Source organism: Rhinopithecus roxellana, chromosome 1 (genome assembly GCF_007565055.1).
Source record: "Rhinopithecus roxellana isolate Shanxi Qingling chromosome 1, ASM756505v1, whole genome shotgun sequence".
Classification (NCBI taxonomy): Eukaryota; Metazoa; Chordata; class Mammalia; order Primates; family Cercopithecidae; genus Rhinopithecus; species Rhinopithecus roxellana.
The window spans coordinates 53017500-53037526 of NC_044549.1; the positions used below are offsets into that span (position 1 = coordinate 53017500).

Consider the following 20027-nt stretch of genomic DNA (forward strand, 5'->3'; position numbering starts at 1 on the left):
CACAGCAGTGTTTCCCCACTGAGGCCTCAGAGTAAATACTAATTAATGCTTGCTAAATTAAATTAAACAGCAAGGTGAATTAGCTGGGGTAGAGGTGGCTGCTGAGCCACTCTTTACAGTTGCAGAAACTGAGACTCAGAAAGCTAAGCAATTTGTCCTAATGGTACATGCAGGGATTCTGACCAGTCTGGTCATTTCTGCAGAAAAATTGGCCTTCTCTGCCTCTCTAGGCTGGAACTTTTCTTGCTTCTGCTCACAGTTCCCTAAATTATTAATCTGCAAGGCAGTTAGCAGAGCAGGAGCAAGAGGCACACTTTGCAGAAAGATAAAACAAGAGAATCAAGATGCATTTGCTTTCCAGAGAGTCCGTCATCTGGTATTCCAAATGCTAACAGGGAAATTCAATCCCCTTCTAAATCCCAGCCGAGACAATGTCCCCAAGACCATCCTGCTGGGCGGCAGGGCCCTGGGCCTGGAGAAGTGCCTGAAATTCTTGGACAATCCGGATGGTGAGGCTGTCAAAGCTTGTGTTCAGAGTGCTCCAACAGCTGGGCTGGGGGAATTCTTTTGGCTCCATTTATTGCAGTCTATTTTTAGAGAGCAATTCAGACAGGGGTGGGAGTTTTCTGCTGCCTCTGCCCTCAACTGGGTCATTTCTACCCTATCCTCTCCCAGCTCCCTACCATTACCCTAACTACGACAGATGCCAGATGTGGCTGTGGTCTTTGAGCAGTGCAGCCTAGTGTTCTTTTCTTTCCAGAACCCTCTATGTATAGATACTTTTGTCCATCTTTTTTATTATAGCCTTCCTTGTGAGTGTGAGGTTGTATTGCGGTCTTGATTTACAGTTCCCTAAAGATTAGTGAGGTTGAGAGCATCTTTTCATGTGCTTATTGGCCACTTGTAGATTGTCTTTGGAGAAATATCTACTCAGACACCTTGCCTGTTTTTAAATTGGCTTACTTGCCTTGTTATTTTTGAATTGTAAGAGTTCTTTATATACTGTGGACACTAGACCCTTATTAGATACATGATTTGCAAATATTTCCCCCGATTCTGTGTCTTCATTTATTTTTAACAGAGCAAAGAAAACATGGGAAGCTGAGAAGGGGAATGTGGAGATGGGCAATGAAGGGGCACTGGGTTCCTGCTCAGGCTCTTGTCTCGGAACCCAGGTGCTCTAACTGGCTTAAGGGGCACTGGGCCCCTGCTCATCCTCTTGCCTGGGAACCCAGGTGCTCTAAACTGTTTTTAGGGGTTGCCCTCTGCTGCAAGATGGGCCACTTCAGCCCCCTTCCTTCACTGTCCGCCTCCAAATGAAAGATTCAGAAGGGCACAAGACAATGACCCTGCATTGATGGCTTCTTGCAGCTTCCTGACTCCCGCAGGCCCGCCAGCTGCCTGGCCCTCCAGGGGATGGACTTGTAGGTGGGTGGTCCAGGACAGGCGGAGTTTTGATTGTTCCATATCTGCTTGTTGTCTCCCAGCCACGTCTAGGCATTCCACAAGTGTGGGCACTGAGCACTGTACCTGCCTTCATGGAGCCCAAGGACAGATAGTAAAGAAGTAAACGTACAAATGGAGGGCTGCAAGCCGTGAGCGCTCATAGTAGGAAGAGCCTGGGAGAGGAGGACAGGGTGAAGGAAGCCCTCTCTGAGTTGGCCCAGTTAAGCTGAGCCTCAGTTTACTCATTGGTAAAATGGGGCCAGGGTAACTCCACCTACTTCACAATGTTGCCTTGAAGGCCAGCTATCACTAAAGAACTCTAAAGTGCTAATTATTATTACTTTAAGCTTGTCATAGGTGCTTGAAGGATGTCTCTGGGTGGAGAAAGGTCAGGGGGCTGGGTGGGCTTAGGGAGAAAGAAGCAATTTTCCATTAGATCCTCCCCAAAAAGCCGCCAAAAGGGTGGTATCAACCTCAGGATAGGGCCCATTCCCTTCTTTGGGGCGCATCAGAGCCCCAGAACCACACGGTTCGGTCCAGGCGAGCAAAGGCCAGGTTTTATTAAACTGAAGGCAAAATCAAGATAGGCAGAGGTTGAGTGGGCATCAGCAGAGTAGGCTCTGGTTGGGGGTTTGGAGCTTTGTATTTGTTGTGGTTACACGCTGGGGAGGGAGACATGGCTCCCGGGAGGCGCCAGTGTTGAAGGGGCTGCGCAGAGCCTTCCTACCAGACCGGGGGCTTCGCGCGCTGGGACCTGGATGCAGTGTCTGGGACTCCGCCCTTGCGCTCGCCACCCGGCGCCACGGCTCGGCCCCGCCCCTGGGTGTAGCCCCGCCCCTTAATGTAGCCCCGCCCCTGACCCCCGCCCCCTATGCTCCTGCCTCGGCTCCGTGTGGCCACGCCTCCTGCGCTCCCTTCCCCACACGCTCCGTGCGGTCCCGCCCCTGCGCGCAGCCCCGCCCCCAGCTCGCCCTCCGGCCCCGCCCCCTCCCGGCCCCGCCCACTTCAGGGCCACATTCCTCCGGCCCGGCCTCGCGCTGCGCCAAGCGGGCGGCGGCGGAGGGGCGGGCTTGGTTGGCCTGGGGTTTGGACTCAGGGCCAGAGACGCGGGAGCCGGCGGACACTGGGCCAGGAGCCCCGACGTGGTCGCGTGGCGGGTGGTCGTGTCTCCGGGTGGCCGGGTGTCGGCCCCGGGATCCGGCGGCTCGCTGGCGGGAGTCGGCGGCCTCAGCTGGGCCTGGGTCCCGGCTCCTGGCCCGGCCCGCTCCCGCTGCGACCGCCATGTGGTGCCTGCACTGCAACTCGGAGAGGACCCAGTCCCTTCTGGAGCTGGAGCTTGACAGCGGGTGAGGGCGCGGCGCGGGTCGAGCGGCCTTCCCGGGTGCTGAGCGGTGGACTGGCGGAGGCTGTGGGGACGCGTGTGCGGGAGTGCAGGTGACCGTCGGGACCGGCCGCCCGGCGTACGAGAGAAAGCTGCCTGCGGGGCAGGGTGCGTCCGCGAAACTGGGTTTGGGTGGGTGACCAGCAAACAGGACCCGAGTTTGTGCGTGGGAGAGAGAGACGCGCCCTTGGGACAGGAGCGCTGTGTGGCCTGGGAGGGTCTCAGGATGGGAGTGTGTGTGCGATCGAGGGCCTTTTGGAGTGCAAGTTGGTGTGGGGGTGAGTTTGAGTTTGTGGGGCTGAGAGGGAAACAGTGGGACTCGGTGTGGGTGTGAGGTGAGGGGCAGGTGGGAGAGCGGAGGAGAGTTGGTGAGAGGGTGCCCAGCGGGTCTGTGCCTGTTTCAAACTGCAGGCAGGGCAGGGGCTGCCAGGGAGGCCTCTTGCAGGCCTGTCTATTGCAGACATTGGGCCTGTGTTTGGATTGATGTGTCTGTCCTGTCTGCAAGACCCCGAGTGTGTGTGAGGGTGGATGACCCTGAACAAACAGGCGTCCCAGGTGTGCCAGCAGCTTTTGTTGGGTACTGTGCGCCTGGCAGGGCCACTTGGGGGTGCACTGGGGTGTGTCGCTGCTGTTTGTGGCAGAGTGTGGATGTGAGGGGCTTTATGTGGTGATGAGTGTGCACCTGGTGTGGTCAGGGATGGAGTCTGGTGTGTCAGAGGGGCCAACCCTTTTCTACTTCGGGGCCTGTGGGCGGCTGTCTGAGCTTCCAAGGGCCCATGTTTATGGAGAGAAAGGGAGAAAGAGAGTGTGCGTGTATGTGCTGGGAATATTGATTTCCTCTCCAGTGGCCAGCACAGCTGCCCCCTGAGCTATCTGCAGGCCCTTCTGAGGAGCAGGGGGGTGGGGCTAAGGGGATTTGTTGACAAGCTGATTTGGCATGTATCAGGTCCCCTCTGGAGGAAGCCCACCTGGAACTGTTTGATCTTTCAGTTCAAAAACTGTGCAGCGCATGCCTAGCAGTTGCACTGAGAACATGCATGTGTCCCCCTCTGCCCCTTCCTCACCCCAGAGGCCTGGAGCTCTGGGTCTGACGCTCCAAGTGGGGCTGTAGGGCTTCCCAAGGACCCATTGCTCCTTGCATCTGGGGTGGAGGCCAGGCATGCTGCAGCTGCAGGACCATCTGTCTGGAATCAGTGACAGCAGTCTGGACATGGGGGTCGTGTTATTCATATCCCACACGCACCCATGGCCTTCATAGCCCATCAGCTGTCCCACCCGGTATTGCAATTGCTTTTTATCCTTGTGGTACCAGCATCCTCAATTGCAGGAGAGCAAATCGAGGCTGAGTGTTCAGTCTTGTCAGTGCTAAGGCTCTGTGGTTTATTGAGTGCCTGCTATGTACCAGTCCCTGCTCTAGGCATCAGGGACATAGCAGTGAACAAAACGTGAAGTCTTTGTCCTCATGGAACCAGCAGTCTAGTGGGGAACGAGAAACCTTTAGCATGCTCTCCTGGCTGCACCTCCCTCCTCCCTCTGAGCTGAAAGTAACTGGGGGGTTTTTCTGCCCCTCCATTAGGACCTTTTCAGTATCGCCATTCCAGTTGGCATGTCCAGCCACCTCTTTTGCATACTTCTCCGTCCCACATCCCTTCTCATTAGAAGTCCCTCTGGGTATCTCATCTCAATCTTCCAGCTGCAGGGAAGCCTGCTTGGATCCTTCTGTGGTCTGGGTTGGTAATGAACAGCTGTTCCCCCAGTCTCAGAACATGAGCCAGAGGTCTTGGAGGTTGAGAAGCCTCGCTCAGGTATAGCCCACAGTTCACGCATCAGCCTCAGAGCAGGTGGGTCCCATTTGTTCTGGAGCACCTGGTATGTGGTTCCATGGGAAGCTTGGGGGAGGGTTAGAGGAAATCAGCCCAGTCCCTGGCCTGTGTAGGCAGAGCTAGGTGCTCCTTGGGCTGGCTCCCAGGGGCCAGAGTCCTTTCAGCTGGCCATCTCCCCCTCTCTAAACCCAGATGGGATACAGCACGGTCCAGAAACCTCAGGGGACCCCCCCCAGTCTGTAACAGGCCCAAGATAACCACTCCCAAGTCCAGCTATGCCACCATGCACCACTCTACAAATATAGGCTTCTTTCCGAAAGCGTGTGTGGCACTTTGATGCTTTGCTGTTGGAGCCTTGTGACAACACAGGACTCTTCTTACCTTCATTTTTTTTAAGGGTACACACACTAAGAGAACCCAGTGACTGGGCCAGAGTATCACATGGGGAGCCTACAGGAGAACCCTAATGTTGTGATGGAGGCCTCTGGAGGCCCTGGGATTTTCAGGCCTTCACTCAAGGAAGTCGGACTATGAACTGGTTGCACTAATATTTACACAGCTTCAGTTCAAAAACGGACAGGACTGACAGCTGCATAGTCAAACAGTGTGACAACTGGGCAAATAGATGTTTCTGGACAGGATTGGACAGGGTACCCAGGGCTGCAGGAGCTCAGTATATGTGTGTGTACATGTGTGTGCATACGGTTTTATCTGTCTGAACTCTGCAGACTGTGGAATCTTGGTTTGCCTGGAGAATCTGGAATCCAGGGCAGCTTGAGACTTAAGGGAAGAAGGGCCTGGGGAAGCAAACAGATTTTGTTTCAAGTCTCAGCTCAGTTTCGTGAGTGTATGCAAGTTACCGCATCCCTCCAATCCTGTTTCCCCTTCTGTGAAAGGGAATGATAACACTGCTTCATGGAGTGCTCTGAGAATGTGGGTGTCTGAAGGCCACTGCACAGCTGGCCATCCTCAGGACTCCAGTCAAATGCCATGTTTGTCCAAGTCAGCACTCTGCTCTTCCCAAGCACCAGTGACCCACTGGATTTACTTTCTTCCTGTTTTGTAAATTTCCTTTGAATTTTGATGACTTGTGGAATATCCGCCCAGTAAGCACAGGGGCAAGATGATGCACAGCCCAGATGGGCTTGAACACCACCGGAGGCCTTGGGAGAGGTCTGTGGAAGCATGTATGTGTGTGTGTGTGTGTGTGTGTGTGTGTGTGTAGGGGGGATGTGCTCAAAGGCTGTTGAATGTGATTTATCGTTTGTCCTCAAAAGCAAATTGTAATGAGTTTAGAGGCCATTAAGACTCTTGAAGAATTAATTGGCATGGCCTTAGAGAATCTGGCTGCTCCCACTGTGTGAGCTGCTGCGGAGAGAAGGTTGATGGCATTTATGGTGGAAATATGGCATGGTGCCACCTGGACCTGCCACTATCCTGGCTGCTGTGGCTATACCCCGAATTTGGCAAGTGTCCCTCCAAGGCCTGGCCCTGTGGCTAGTACCCCGATGCCTGCCTCGCACAGCGCCTGGCCCCATGGTGGACATAGCCAGTTGTCAGTGAATGAAAGCATCCATAAATGCAGGTGTTAACAAGTGCACACATGCTCTCTTGGGCTTGGAGGAGTGCGTTGTTCTATCAAGAGATGTGTATGACCCAGGGGACACATAGCTTTTCACTTTCTTGTGTTCCTTTATACACACAAACATGTACTGAGCACTGACTTTGTACCAGGCCCTGGGCTAGATGTAGAAGCACTGAGGTTAGTGGTGTAAAATGGTACATCACCGAGCACAGGACTTGGGGATCACACAAAACCCTGACTCCACCTCTTCCTAGCTGTGTGGCCTCAGATATGTTGCCTCCCATCTCTGAGTCTTGGTTTTCTCATCCATGAAGTGGAGCCAAAACAAACCCCCTGGGGAGGGTGCGGGGATGTGCAGCTTTGCCTGGTGACTGGTGCATACAGATAGATCCCCAACAAATGGTAGCTGTCATCACCATCATCATTATTACCACCTTTTCCCTTTTGTGAAATTGTTGCTGAGTTAAAATGATTCCTCACAGTTTTCTGTTTTGCTGATATGTGAGGTTGAAGACTGATTTCTAGAGTCTGTGTGGCTTTTTGTGAAGTCGTCCTTCTTGGGGTCCCAGCTGCTCTGACTTGAATTTCTTTTTTTGCCTTGTTCATAGGTACCTGCAGCTTTGCTGCTCCTTGGAGGAAAGGCCCATTCTTTCCGTTTTATCTCCTCGGTTTGCAGTTTCCTGACATGGTGACAGTTTGATTTGAACTTAAGGTCCCCATAGAGAACCATAGCAAGAGTCCCCTCCCTGTTTGTAAAGATGAGACACTGTGACTGCATTTGTTTTTTCCTCTTTGTTCAAAGCTCAGTAATAATGATAATAGCAGTTGCCATTTAGTGCTAAAGTTGCTAGAGTGCTAGAGTTAGCGTGTGAACTCGGCCTGCTTGGCTTCAGGGTCTGTGTACTTCGTGGCCAGGCTCTGCTTCTTCTGGGATTAAATAATCTTTGACAAAATATGTCACCATCATGAATGGAGCCTTTTGCTTCTTCCCTATACTGCCACAACAGGTGTCCAGTATCCCCAGGCATCAGGATTCCCAACATGTTCCCAAATGTCTCAGCCCACAAGCTAGTTGATGACCACTCACCGGGCCTTCCTGGAATCTTGTCTCTTTCCCCACAGAACCCAAGAGCTGCATCCCCAGACTCTGGCAGGATTCTGGGACAGTGTCCTTTGCACTTGCAGGCTCTTCAGGGTAGCATGCTTGTGTGCTGTGTGCAGCCCCAGGCCAAGACTCTGCTTGGAGCAGGGTCCTGAGGACTAAAACTCACTGTCCCCTGACTCACTGAGGGACCCATGCCAACATGACAGGCTTCTGCATGATGAGGAAACCCAAGGCTAGGGCTTTTGAATCATTGGAGGACACGCAAGTGTGTGGGTGCTGAACTTGATCCCACAGGAGGGGAAAGGGATCATTAATAAACTGGAAAAATTGGAACGAGTCCGCAACTGGGAGGAGGCCTCCTCATTCACACAAACTGAAACGATTCTCCCAAAATCCCCTGCTGCCCAGACCGGATCAGAGTCTGTCTGCCAACATGAATACTTTCTCCCTGATGCCATTTACAGAAGTCAGTGGTGTTTGCTTTTCTATTTCTGGCTGGGAGGGTAGGTGGTATAACCATGAAGTGCATGAATACAAGTAAAGCATTTAAATGGTGTCTCATAGTAACATAGCAAGGGCCTGGTAGATGTTAGTTGTAATCATTGTTGTCTTTATTCTGGCTGACCCTAAGCTCAAAGGTCTCCCATCCTGAGAGAGGAAGCCTTTCAGAAAGACCTGTCCAGAACTGGCCCTGATTGGCCGTTGGTTGTCTCCCTCCCTAGAGCCCTGGCATCAGTCACCCATCTCATCCCATCCCTCCCTGGGCCTCAGTTTCCACATCTATGAGAAGAAGAATGAGCCTCTTGATCCTTGTAGTCATTTGCAGATGCAGGATGGTTAGCCCAATGGTTAGGGAGGCAGATTCTGTAGTCAGACTACCTGTAACTCTAACCCCAACTCTAACGCCAGCTCTGCTCCTCATTGTCCCTATGATCTTGGGCACCTTCCTTAGCCTTTCTGCGCCTCAGTTTCCCCATTGGTAAAAGATGGATGACAGGAGGAGGCCATGGAGTTGTGAGGATTCAATGAATGAATCCATGTCAGTGCTCAAACTGCATAGTCAACACCAGATAAATGGCATCTTTTAGCTGCTGTTTTAGACCTGAGAAGTTTGACTGTGTGGAATTGGACCATGTTACTTGTTTGGGGAGATGTGTTCCTAGATGGGAGTGGATTATTCATCTTTTTGGCCACAGACAAGACCAGAGTTAAAAGAGAGGGGTGCAGAGAGATAGTGGTGAGGGGAAGAAGTTAAAGGGCTAAAGGACTGCAGGCTGTTGGTGGTGTGACAGATGGCCTACACGGTAAGAAGTGACTAAGCCCATGGACTTTAGCATGTGCTTATAGCGTGCTGTCCAAACAGCCCACAAACAAGTGGATGGTTAAGGGTATTAAGAAAATCACTTTGCCTGTGGATTGGGGAAATTGCAAAGTAAGGCAGCTTGCAGTTGGGCTGGGATGAAGATTTCTTTAGACAGGATGGGCAAATGGCCTGCACCATGTGTGAGAGACACCCTGAGGTGTTGGGGCATCAAGGTAGAGGCCCCTAGCCCTGTGTCAGATGGAACAGAGCTGTGGCACCTCTGGAGCCTTCACCTGGTGGCCTGTGCTAAACTTCTGAGGCTTTGGGCAGGTCTGGCTTCCTGGTGGTACCTGGGGCTGCTTCTGGAGCCTAATAAGGCCCAGAGCTCCAGAGCCTGACCTCAGGGGCAGTGGCCTCCAGTCCCTGGTTCTGCTGCTCTGTCCTCTCTAGCTGATCTGTCTGCCTGGGAGGGGAGGCAGCTTGCTGCAGTGGGCAGAGGTGGCATCTGGAGCTGGAAAAACTTGGATTCCATTTCTGCCCCTTCCTGGATGTGTGGCCAGGGCAAGCTGGTCCCCACTGCAAGCTGCTGCCTCCTTGTCTGTCAAATGGGAACAATGGAGGGAGAGGCAGTGTGGGTAGCACACATACAAAACAGGTGACCATGCGTGCCGACAGGAAGGGGAAAGGAAGTCAGCTGGGTTTGGGCAAAGCCTTAACTGTTTTTGGTGGGTCTGAAGTTGGCACAGGTTTGAGACTGGGGCTGAAACAGGCTGGAAAGTGCTGGGATTACAGGCTTGAGCCACCTCGCCCAGCCTCAGGCTCCATTCTAACATGCTGCTCCCCAGCAATGTCAGGGAGGGGAAAGAATGAAAATGGTGATACTGGCATTTGAATGGCCTTTGAACTTCACACATACCTGTCTGATTGGAACCAAGAACCTTGTGAAATCATGACATTATTCTCATTTGACAGATGAGGAAACAGGCTAGAAAATGAAAATGATGAATTCAAGCTCTGCAGAATGTAGACCTGGTCCTCTGGTTAGTGTGTGGACCCTCTTTCCCCTCCCTGACATTGCTGGGGAGCAGCATGTTAGAATGGAGCCTGAGGCTGGGCGAGGTGGCTCAAGCCTGTAATCCCAGCACTTTGAGAGGCCGAGACGGGTGGATCACAAGGTCAGGAGATCGAGACCATCCTGGCGAACACAGTGAAACCCCGTCTCTACTAAAAATACAAAAAACTAGCCAGGCGAGGTGGCGGGCGCCTGTAGTCCCAGCTACTCGGGAGGCTGAGGCAGGAGAATGGCGGGAACCCGGGAGGCGGAGCTTGCAGTGAGCTGAGATCTGGCCACTGCACTCCAGCCTGGGTGACAGAGCAAGACTCCACCTCAAAAAAAAAAAAAAAAAAAAAAAAAAAAAGGAATGGAGCCTGAGGCAGAGGCAGGGAGGAGCAGGGGGCCAAGGAGGAGCCAGAGAGACAAAACCTGCAGGCCCTAGCTGTGCGCACCCCAGTGGCAGCATTGGGTTCCTTGAACACCATGGATGGCTACAGAGGTGCACTACCAGCAGCAGAGTGGAAGGAGAATCGTTGGAAGCTCCGCCCAGTGCCTGCAATCTAAAAACATGTTCGCCAGCCCCAGGAAGTCATCTGGGCTAAGAACCACCCTCAGATTCCTTGACAGGATCAGGACAACTGTCCACCCGAGATGATGGGGGAGAGGGGCCGGAGTAGTGCCAGGCACCTAGTAGGTGTTCAGTAAGCGCCAGCTGCTGTGATGACCCCTACCCACTGCACTGCTATTCTCCCCAGCCATCATCATTATTACCATTGCAGCGCCGCTATTCCCGTGGGGTGAGGGTGGGGTGGAGAGGAAGTGTTTGGGGAAGCAGCTCTTTCCTCTGCTGCTAGGGGAGGGGGAGGCGCGGTCGCAGGAACGTGAATTCTCTGTTCCCTCTGGGCCATTGACTGTTCTCAGAGCTCAGAGCCGTCATTTAAATGAGCAGGGTTTGAGTGTTTTTTGTTTGTGCTTAGTAAAAATGGCAAAATGGCCCAAGAAAATAATGGGCCTTGATGTGATAGCAGAGTCTTAGCGTTATTTTTAGCTTTTTGTTATGTAAAATTTGCAGCGTACAAAAGTAGAATGGTATAATGATCCCTGTGTGCAGTTTTATTTCATTGCCCTAGATTAGTTTTAATCCCAGACATTTTGTTGATTTTATACCAAGGACCTGTCTCATGGTTAGCCTCATTTCTAGCCTTGGAAAAGTTGTATCACTGGGGCGAGTGCCTAGGGCAGGCCACAGTGTCCCTTGAACAGCACTTAGCTGTGTTGGTCCAACTCGGGAACTCTGAGCTTGAAACAGTTTCCCAGCCTGGTGACCAAGTAGCTTCTGACCCATTTGGGATGCCCTGTGTCTGGAAGTGACTGGAAGAGGCTAGGCCCATGACTCCTCCGTCAGACAGGGCCTTCCTGGGTCAGGGTAAGAGAACTCACTTCTCTTCCGTCTCCCTAGGACCCCTGGAGGGCGGGGCGTGGAATGGGCTCTCAGCCTCTCTCATCGGATCAGGGGTCCCCTGGGTGGTATTGTGGCTCTCAGCTTCAAGCTCCACAGGGTCTCCCTGTTGCCCTGGCTTTCCCCTTGCCAGGTAGTATAGCCAGGCTGCGGCCCCTGCCACCCTCCCAGACCCGTCAGCCCCTCATCTTGCTGGGCCCCTGGGTGGCCATTCAGCACTAGGGGTCCCTGGGCCTCTGCCCAGCCCTCTTTCCTTTTCCACTTCACGCAGTCTCTTCCTTCCTGGGGTTTCTGATCTGGCTCCAGCCCAGGCCCTGACATCCTGCTGCCCACCCAGCAACCCTCTCAAGGGGTCTCATGGGCACCTGTAAATCTGTAAGTTCCAAAGGGACATGTATTATCTCCCTCTCCCCAAATTGGCTTATCTTCCATGACTTCATCTGATCCTCTTGGGCTTCACTTAGAATGCCAAAGTCATCCTGGACACCTCCCGTCACCTTTACTTGCCTTTGTCATCATCACTGGGTGCCATGCCACTCCACATTGCTGCTGGGCTTAGAGCCCAGCATGCAGCAAGTGCTGACACATTTCAGCCACTGCCCTCAGTATGAATGTGTGGTTACTACCCTAGCTCCTAGCACAGTGCTTCGTACATAGAGCGCCCCCAACCCAGCTTAGTTAAAAACAAGCCAAAGTCACACCCTAGGCATGGCCACATCCCAGGCAGGCGCCCCTCGTGCTCCCCAGGTATGGGTGCTAGTGTGGAGTCAGATGGTCTGCGTTCCTTCGGACCTCTTCCTCTTTGGGCTGCTTACCTTCCCTCTAGCCCCCATGGCACCATGCAGTGCAGCGAAGTGGTAACAGTCCTAAATCGTGACAGTGGCAGCAGCTACTCTGTGCATTTCTTGGGTAACAGGCCCCAGGCCGAGGATTTGTGTGTGTGTTATCATATGGCCCTCACAGCAGCCCTGCTGGGTGAACAATACTCCCATTTTATGACTGAGAAACAGACACAGAGAGGCCAAGTCATTTGCCCAGGGCCACACAGCTCCTGCCTGCTGGGTACCAGACAGTTGCCAGGGAAGAGCTCTGTGTGCCAATGTTGTAGATGGGGGAAGCTGAGTGGGGTAGTGTTTCCTACCCCCAGCCTTCATTTGTCCCCAAGACCCTTTCTGTGCCCCTGCACTGGGTGCTGTGGGCAGATCACTGACTTGCCGTGGGGCCTGGCAGCTGCTGTGCTACAGGTCTGGGCAGCACCTGCACCAGGTCCTGCAAGGGCAGGGGGAGTTCAATGGGCAGACAGGGTGGTGGGTTCGCCCCGCAGAGGGAAGAACATGACAGGCAGGGAGGTGGCCCAGCCAGCCTCGCCCCTCCTCACGTACTGTGTGAGTCACATGGCCTTGGGTAAATTGCATCACTTCTCTGTGCCTTAGTTTCTTCATCTACAAAATGGGAAGATGATATAGTACCTACTTCAAAAGGTTGCTGTTTACAACACCAAGCGTGAAGCCGAATGTAGACTGTAGACCCTGGTGATGATGATGTGTCACTGTAGTTCATGGACTGTAACAATGTGCCACTCCAGTGTGGATGTTGATAGTGGCTGTGCCTGCCTTGGGGCAGTGGGTACATGGGAACGCCATACTTTCCTTTCAGTTTTGCTGTGCACCTAAAAAAGACCAAGATTGTCTGGGCCAAGATGGCCACAGTGCAGGCCCTGGCTGGCAGGGTGGGCCATATTCTGGCGATGGGCATCCATCTCCTCTCTGCCCGCACCCTGTCCAGAGCTAGCCTCCCCGGCCTGTGCCTCCAGCCTGGCTCTCCCGGGGCGTCCCTGGGGCCCAGCCTAGCTCTGTGTGCTGCAGCCTGCCACAGAGAACTGCTTTATTTAAGTCCATTTGGTGCGTATGGAAATAACTAGAGGCCTCTGTATTTAATTTGGCTCAGCCAGGAAAATTTTTGGCTCTGTGTGTGTGTATATTCTGAAAAATCTTTCTGAGTGAGCCCAGGGGTTGGAAGCTTCTGGTCATCTCTGTGCACTCAGAACCAACAAGAACTACCCTCCTTAGCCAGGGGCAAGCATCTGGCAGAGTGCAGGCTATAGGAATGGTTAATGAAGAAACTAAAGGATGAAGGGGAGAGGGTGAGGCCATGCAGATGAGATCATGGCAAGGGAAGCAGTCTTGTAAACTTTGTGTCTTGAGACCAGGTAAGCTGTGGCAGAGGGGAAGGAAGGAGGCCTTTGGAAGCATAAAGCCCTCTACGCAGGCACAGAGATGGACGTATCTGGTTTCCTGATCCTGCAGGACTTAATTTGGTGCTGGACTGGGGAATACTTCTCCTGATGTCCCTCTTTCTCTGACCTGGACAAGCCCAGCCAAGACTTGAGGAGTTGAGGGGGTTGAGCCTTCCTCTCTGGCTGATGGCACAGAACAGAAACAGCTCCACGTGGGATTTACAGTTGATAAAGTGTGTCTTCCCTCGATTCCCACGCTCCTATTGGGCAAGCAGGGCAGGAGTGATGCCCATTGTGAAGATGAGACAACAGAAGCCCAGAGAGTGGAGGGCACTTGCCTGGGGCCACTCAGCCTGGAAGTAGGGGAGCTGTAGAGAGACGTGGTCTCCTGATTGCACCTAGAGCTCCCCGCTACGCTCCCCAGGAACGCTTCTGGAGCCATTGGGCATTCCTCCAGACTCAGGTTGGCATTCTCACAGGTGGACGGAGGGGGCTGCCGAGGGTGGGGACAGCTTGAATTTGAACCTCAGGACATCCTCTTAGAGTCCAGTTTTGGAATAAACACCAGGTATCAGATGACTTCGAAAATTATATCCTAACCCTATGAAACTTAGGAACAAGGGCATCTGGTGAATTGAGGCTTGGTGGTTATGATGACCATGGGATTGTGAATTGTGGTCACTGTGATGATGTTAATTTGCTAGAGCCTTGTAAAAACCACACACTCACAGGACCCAGTGGAGCAGAAGGCCTTGGTGTTCCCACCGGCCATGCAGAGCTGTGGGAGTTCTTGAACCCTGCCTCTCGGGAATTGGTGTTCTAAATTAGGTTTCTTGGGAACAACTGATCCCAGGCTGTAGATCCTAGTTCTTTTCTTTGCGTTGGGCCTAGAATTTTGGTCCTATGTAAGCATCATAAGCAAACATGGATGCTGTCAATAGGCAGGAAGAGAAGTGACCCAGGTATGTATGGGCAATAGGGAGTGGTGGGGACTGTGGCAGTGGTGGGGACTGTGGTGGTGATGGAACATGTGCTGTCTGATGGATGTGGCTGCCACCTCACTTTATCTGACTGTTATCAAGTAGGAATATGAGCCCAGGGTGGCCAGGTCCCCAAGATGAGTCAGAAACTTAGATTTTCTTTTTTTTTTTTTTTTTTTTTTTTTTTTTTTTTTTTTTTTTTTTTGAGACGGAGTCTCGCTCTGTCACCCAGGCTGGAGTGCACTGGCCAGATCTCAGCTCACTGCAAGCTCCGCCTCCCGGGTTCACGCCATTCTCCTGCCTCAGCCTCCCGAGTAGCTGGGACTACAGGCGCCGCCACCTCGCCCGGCTAGTTTTTTTGTATTTTTTAGTAGAGACGGGGTTTCACCGTGTTAGCCAGGATGGTCTCGATCTCCTGACCTTGTGATCCGCCCGCCTCGGCCTCCCAAAGTGCTGGGATTACAGGCTTGAGCCACCGCGCCCGGCCAGATTTTCTTATAAAATCTTAAGGTGCTGAAATGTTAGTGATTCATTCTAGTTTTTGAAACACTAGGCCACAGAGAGCATGTTTTGTGGATCAAGCTGGGCCAGGGGCTGCCAGTATTGGAGACCTTGTGAACCCCCCACACAGAATCTGTCTTCCAGAGAGCTTTGTGCAGTCCGAGGTCTCCTTATGGGGAGCAGCCGGGCAGGTGCCCGGTCTCCTGACCAACTCTCCCAGGGGCGAGGCCAAGGATCCCTCACCTTGGCCCTGGCCCAGGTGGTGCTCAGGAGAATAAAGGGCTTTGCCCAGCCTCTCTCTTTAAAGGCTGCCTGTCCTGGGGTTGGCTGCAGGATTGGCGTTAGGGGATGACTTTTCCTGTTTTAGGCCTGTTGCCCTGGGTTGGGGCCCCTCTGTGGCACTGATAGTGATGCCTGTAGTGGTGACACCTCACCAGGCAGAGGCCCTGGCTGGGACTGATTGTAGGGTGTTTGTATCGGCCCCCAATCCAGAGCCTCACAGCCCCCCTGCCAGCTGGCTCTCGGCCCAAGTGAAAGTGCAGGTTGCTAGCCTATGGAGCCAGTCTGCCCCCTGCTTCCTTTCTGAGGCCCCGCCAGTGCGCGGCCCAGCCCAGAAGGGCTCCCGGGACTGTGGGAAGGTGGGGTGGGCACAGGGCAGAAGCAGCACACAGAGAGCTGAGCCCAGGGCGTCCTCAGGGGATGGAGCTGATCTCAGTATTCCAAGTTCCTTGGTGACTTGAGGCCTGTGGGACAGTGTTTTCAGTGCAGTGAGCGTGTCTGTATGGTGGAGAAACTCACAGTTTCCATAGTCGTTTGATGTCTCCACAACCCAGCTGCAGAGCAAAGGAGGGGTGTGGACACAGCTCCACAGTCACGGGGCTCTGCCAGGCTGGGCTGCGTGTCAGCCGTGTGACTATTGAGCCCCTGTCCTCTCCAGGCTTTGGTGCTCCCACCTGTAAATGAGAGAGCAGCAGCCCTGCCGTCGGCCTGTGGAGTTGTGGGAGAAAGAGAAGACAGCCAGCCATGCCTTGGCACCGGGGACCTGTTCTGCCCTGCTCTGTGTCTCTCCATCCTGAGCGCGGGGCATCCTGTCCTGACCCCTCTGTGTTAGGAGTGCTGGCATCTACTTCCAGGGTTGTGGAGGTCCCCTAGTCACTAGCAGCATCATTCATTCATTCAGCAGATTCAGACTGAGTACCTGCCGTGTGTCCAGCCCTATTTAGGCACTGTGGAAACTTCAGTGAGGAAAACAGACAAACACTGCCCTTCCAAAGCTGACCTCCTCATGGGGAGAGACAGAAATAAGAAAGCAGGATAAAAGATGGAGTCAGATATGGAGCCGTGCTGTGAGGAAACCTAACAGAGATCTGGGGAGATGGCCCCTGCGGATCCCTGTTTTCCTTCCCTCCTGCTGAGGGAGACCCCTCTCTCCCATGTTTGCCATGCAGCCCCCATAAGACGCCCTGTAACATTCCCCAGGGCCTCTCCCAGCCCTGGGCTCCAGGCTGCCATTGATCCACAACCACTAAGGCCCTCGGGCTCTTTCCCATGGAAGCCCCTGAAGCTGTGAGGGGGCAGGGCAGATCTGATTCCAGGTTCTAGGGGCTGCCCTCTCATCCCCAGCCTGTCTCCTGGAACCTGCATTCTCATCTCCAAAACCCACTCACGTCCCTGAGTGAGAGGGCCTCACAGCAGCCATGGAGGGTGGCCTGGCCCCTGCAGACTGACAGTACTCTTTATGTTTGGGAGTGAGACGTGGGCTGGGGAGGCTGGAACCACCACCTCCCTGGGGCTGGAAAGACTGCCTTTGACAGGATAAGGGCTGCCTTGGCTGTGTGGCCCTGGGTTCACAGGACATAGAGACCTTTCTTTCTGCCCTGCCTGGCTATGTGCTGATGAGAATAAGCCCTGTCTGAGGACAGGAGGTCTCTCCTGAAATAATTACCCTCTAATTAGGCATGGCATTAGCTGTTGGTGGGGCTTCCTGGAACACTCCCACTGACTCCACTGTGAGGCCATGAAGGGGCAGCCTTGCCCCCACTGTGCAGTTAGGAAACCAAGGCTCAGAGAAGTTGGGGTTCCAACTCAAGTGTTGGACTCTAGCCCAGAATGTTGCTGCCACTCCTGTCATGACAACATTAGGGTGGTAGGTGCCTGATGGAGCTGTACAGAGTGCTCGGGACCAGAGGGCAGGGGCAGTGCGAAAAACTGCATCTTCCTTCGTATGGTTGGGTGGCCTGAGAAGCCCCCTGTACCCTGACTGCTGCCCGCCTCCTCATGCCACCTGCCCATCTCGCCGGCAGCTGCTGACATATAGGGAGATGCTGAATGTTGGATCAGTAAGCAAAGCTCTAAAAATAGCCTTCCACTTTGAAAAGTTCATTGTTAGAGTCCTATATTTTTCTACATATATAAAAGCCACTTGTGGAGGTCTGGGTGCCAGTCATTAAAGATAATGCTGCAGCCTGAGGCGGAGCTGGGCCGAGCCTTATCTAGGCCTCAGCAGGGCAGGCCTGAGGCCAGGGCAGGGGGATGTCAGTGAGGCCGATCTCCGCCCAGGGTCCTCTTCTCTGGAGGCAACTGGACAGTCAGCCTCAGTGTCCCCTGCGGATGGAGGCCGGGCTGCCACAGCATTTCCAGGCTCTGAGGGGCCATTGGACAGGTCTGTCTACGGCGCACGGAGACTAAGAGGCATGGAGACAGCGCTGTGGGTGTGCTCCCTGCAGCCAGGCACAAGGTTGGAGGCATTCTCCGTTTCCCCCTGGCTTGCTCAAGTCAGACCTAGCTTCCTGAAATTGTCCCTGGCTGAGCCCCACCTTGCTGGGGGGATGAAGGATCAGGCCCTATCAGCAGCTGACTGGCCTCCCTCCCTGCCCCTCAGAGAACAGTGAAGCCCCAGAGGAGGGTTTCAGCCCTCTGGTGGTGTGCCCACCCACCAGACCGACCTCTTCCTCCTGTCAGGGTCGCTGTCTGTCACCATTCATATATGCTGAGGTCTCTTCCAGCTTAAACCACATGCCTTCTTGGAGTCCTCATCCCTCTTCTGCCACCTCCTCATCTTCTCCTCTTCTTTCTCAGCCACATCCCTCCAGTTGTCTTCAGAGGCCTGAATAGAGTGAGGGAGGGAGCCAGCGGACTTGGGGAAGGCTGCGCTGAGCAGCAGGAACAGCACCTGCACAGGTCTTGGGGTGGGAGCATTCCAGAGCGGAGAGGAACAGCCAGGAGGCCAGGGGGCTGGGCTGGAGTGGCCAGGGGGTTCAGTGGAGGGTGGCAGGAGGAATGGCTGGGTCCTGCAGAGTCTCCTGGGTCAATGGGAGGACTTGGGCTCTCAGTCCCACCAAGTGAGAGGAGAATGTGGTCAGGGTTGTGTTTTAACAGGACCCCAACTGCTGGGTGGAGAGGAGTGGAGTGGGGTGGGCATGTGAGGCCAGAAGAGCCTGGAGAGGCCGTGGCAGTCACACAGGGAAGAGATGAGGGCCACACGGGCTGGCAGATGCGGGATCTGTGTTGAAGGCGGAGCAGCCCGATGTGCTGACAGATGGGGAGGAGGGTCTGAGAAAGAGATGCCAAGAGTGATGCTCAGCGAGCAGCTCCAAGGACCCCAACCACACCCCACTGAGATGGCAAGGCTGTGGGGAGCTGGCCTGTTGTGGGGAGCTCAGTTTGGAGCCTGAGATTGGGCTGTCTACTAGGGCTCAAAGGGGCAGTGCCTGGGCAGCAGGATGTCTGGTTTCTTGGATTCCTCTGCAATTCCTGGATATCCTCATTTCTCCAAACCTGGGAACTGGGTAAATGCAGAAACCCTCCTGACCCCCACCTTCTCCCACTATGCCCTGTAGGGGTGACTTCTGGATTGTCCCGTTTTAGATATGGTGCTCCTGGTTAGCCAGTGGAAGTCACATGGGATGTTTAGGTGGCCATCACCTCGTGCCAGTGCTTCCTACAGATTCTTACTCTAAATCTTTCCATGTGAGGGCCACAGCCCCACCATCCCCTCTGTCCCAGACCTTGGCAGCATCTGGAGGCTCTGAGCACGGGACTCAACGTCTGTGCCCGTTATGTGTGCTCCTCCAGGGCTCACTCGTTCCCTCTCTGTCCACCCTCCCTAGGTTTCCACTGGGGGTACTGCGACTGCACCCCTCCTGCTCACCACTAGGTCGTGTTCATCCGAACCCTGCCTGCCAGGGGAGGCGACCAGCGTTGCTGGGCCTCATCTAGGATGTCCTCACCCTACTGCTCTCTAGGAAGGACCTCAGGAGTCTGTAAGTCCTTTTGGTCAGCAGCCAGGCATCATTCTCCTAGAACTGCTTGCCAGGCTGTAAGGCTTTAGGCATCGGTGGGGATGCTGCCTCCCCTCAAGACCAGAGAAGGGGGTATGGCTGACTGGCACTGGAACGGCCTCCCCTGGGAAAGCCCTCACTATTCCTGTCTTGCTGGCTACACCAATTAGTTCTATTTCTCTTCTTTTACTATAATTTTTTTTTTTTTTTTTTTTTTTTTTTTGAGATAGAGGTTCACTCTGTTGCCCAGCTGGAGTACACTCCAAGTTTCACTCTGTTACCCAGTAGTGCAATCTCAGCTCACTGCAACCTCTGCCTCCCAGGTTTAAGCAATTCTTGTGCCTCAGCCTCCTGAGTAGCTCGGATTACATGCTTGCGCCGCCACACCCAGCTATTATTTGTATTTTTAGTAGAGACAGAGTTTCATCATGTTGGCCAGGCCAGTCTCAAACACCTGAGCTCAAATGATCCATCCTCCTCGGCCTCCTAAAGTACTGGGATTACAGGCGTTCGCCACCATGCCCAGCCCTTTTATTATAATTTTAAAAAAGTTTTTTAGAGGCAGGGTCTTGTTCTGTGGCCCAGGCTGGAGTACAGTCATGTAATCATAGCTAACTGCAGCCTTGAGCTCCTTGTGCTCAAGGGATCCTCCTGTCCCAGCCTCCTGAGTAGCCAGGACTACAGGCATGAGACACTGTTCCCAGCTATTTAAAAAAAAATTTTTGGCCGGGCGCAGTGGCTCACGCCTGTAATCCCAGCACTTTGGGAGGCTGAGATGGGTGGATCACGAGGTCAGGAGATCGAGACCATCCTGGCTAACACGGTGAAACCCCTTCTCTACTAAAAATACAAAAAATTAGCTGGGCGTGGTGGC

The 20027-nt window shown here is 53.6% G+C and overlaps 1 protein-coding gene across 6 annotated transcripts in view; it reads left to right on the forward strand.

Moving 5' to 3' along the window:
- The window catches only part of IQSEC1 (IQ motif and Sec7 domain ArfGEF 1), a 128201-nt gene that overhangs the window by 54250 nt on the left and 53924 nt on the right, over window positions 1-20027 (forward strand). The window contains exon 1 of one of the 6 annotated variants that reach the window (XM_010362145.2): window positions 2455-2792. The exons of the other annotated variants lie outside the window; for them this stretch is intronic. Within the exon in view, the coding sequence (XP_010360447.2) occupies window positions 2728-2792 (65 nt within the window). The 5' untranslated portion in view covers window positions 2455-2727. Of the gene's footprint in view, window positions 1-2454; window positions 2793-20027 lie in introns of those variants that run through there. 6 annotated transcript variants of the gene reach the window in all.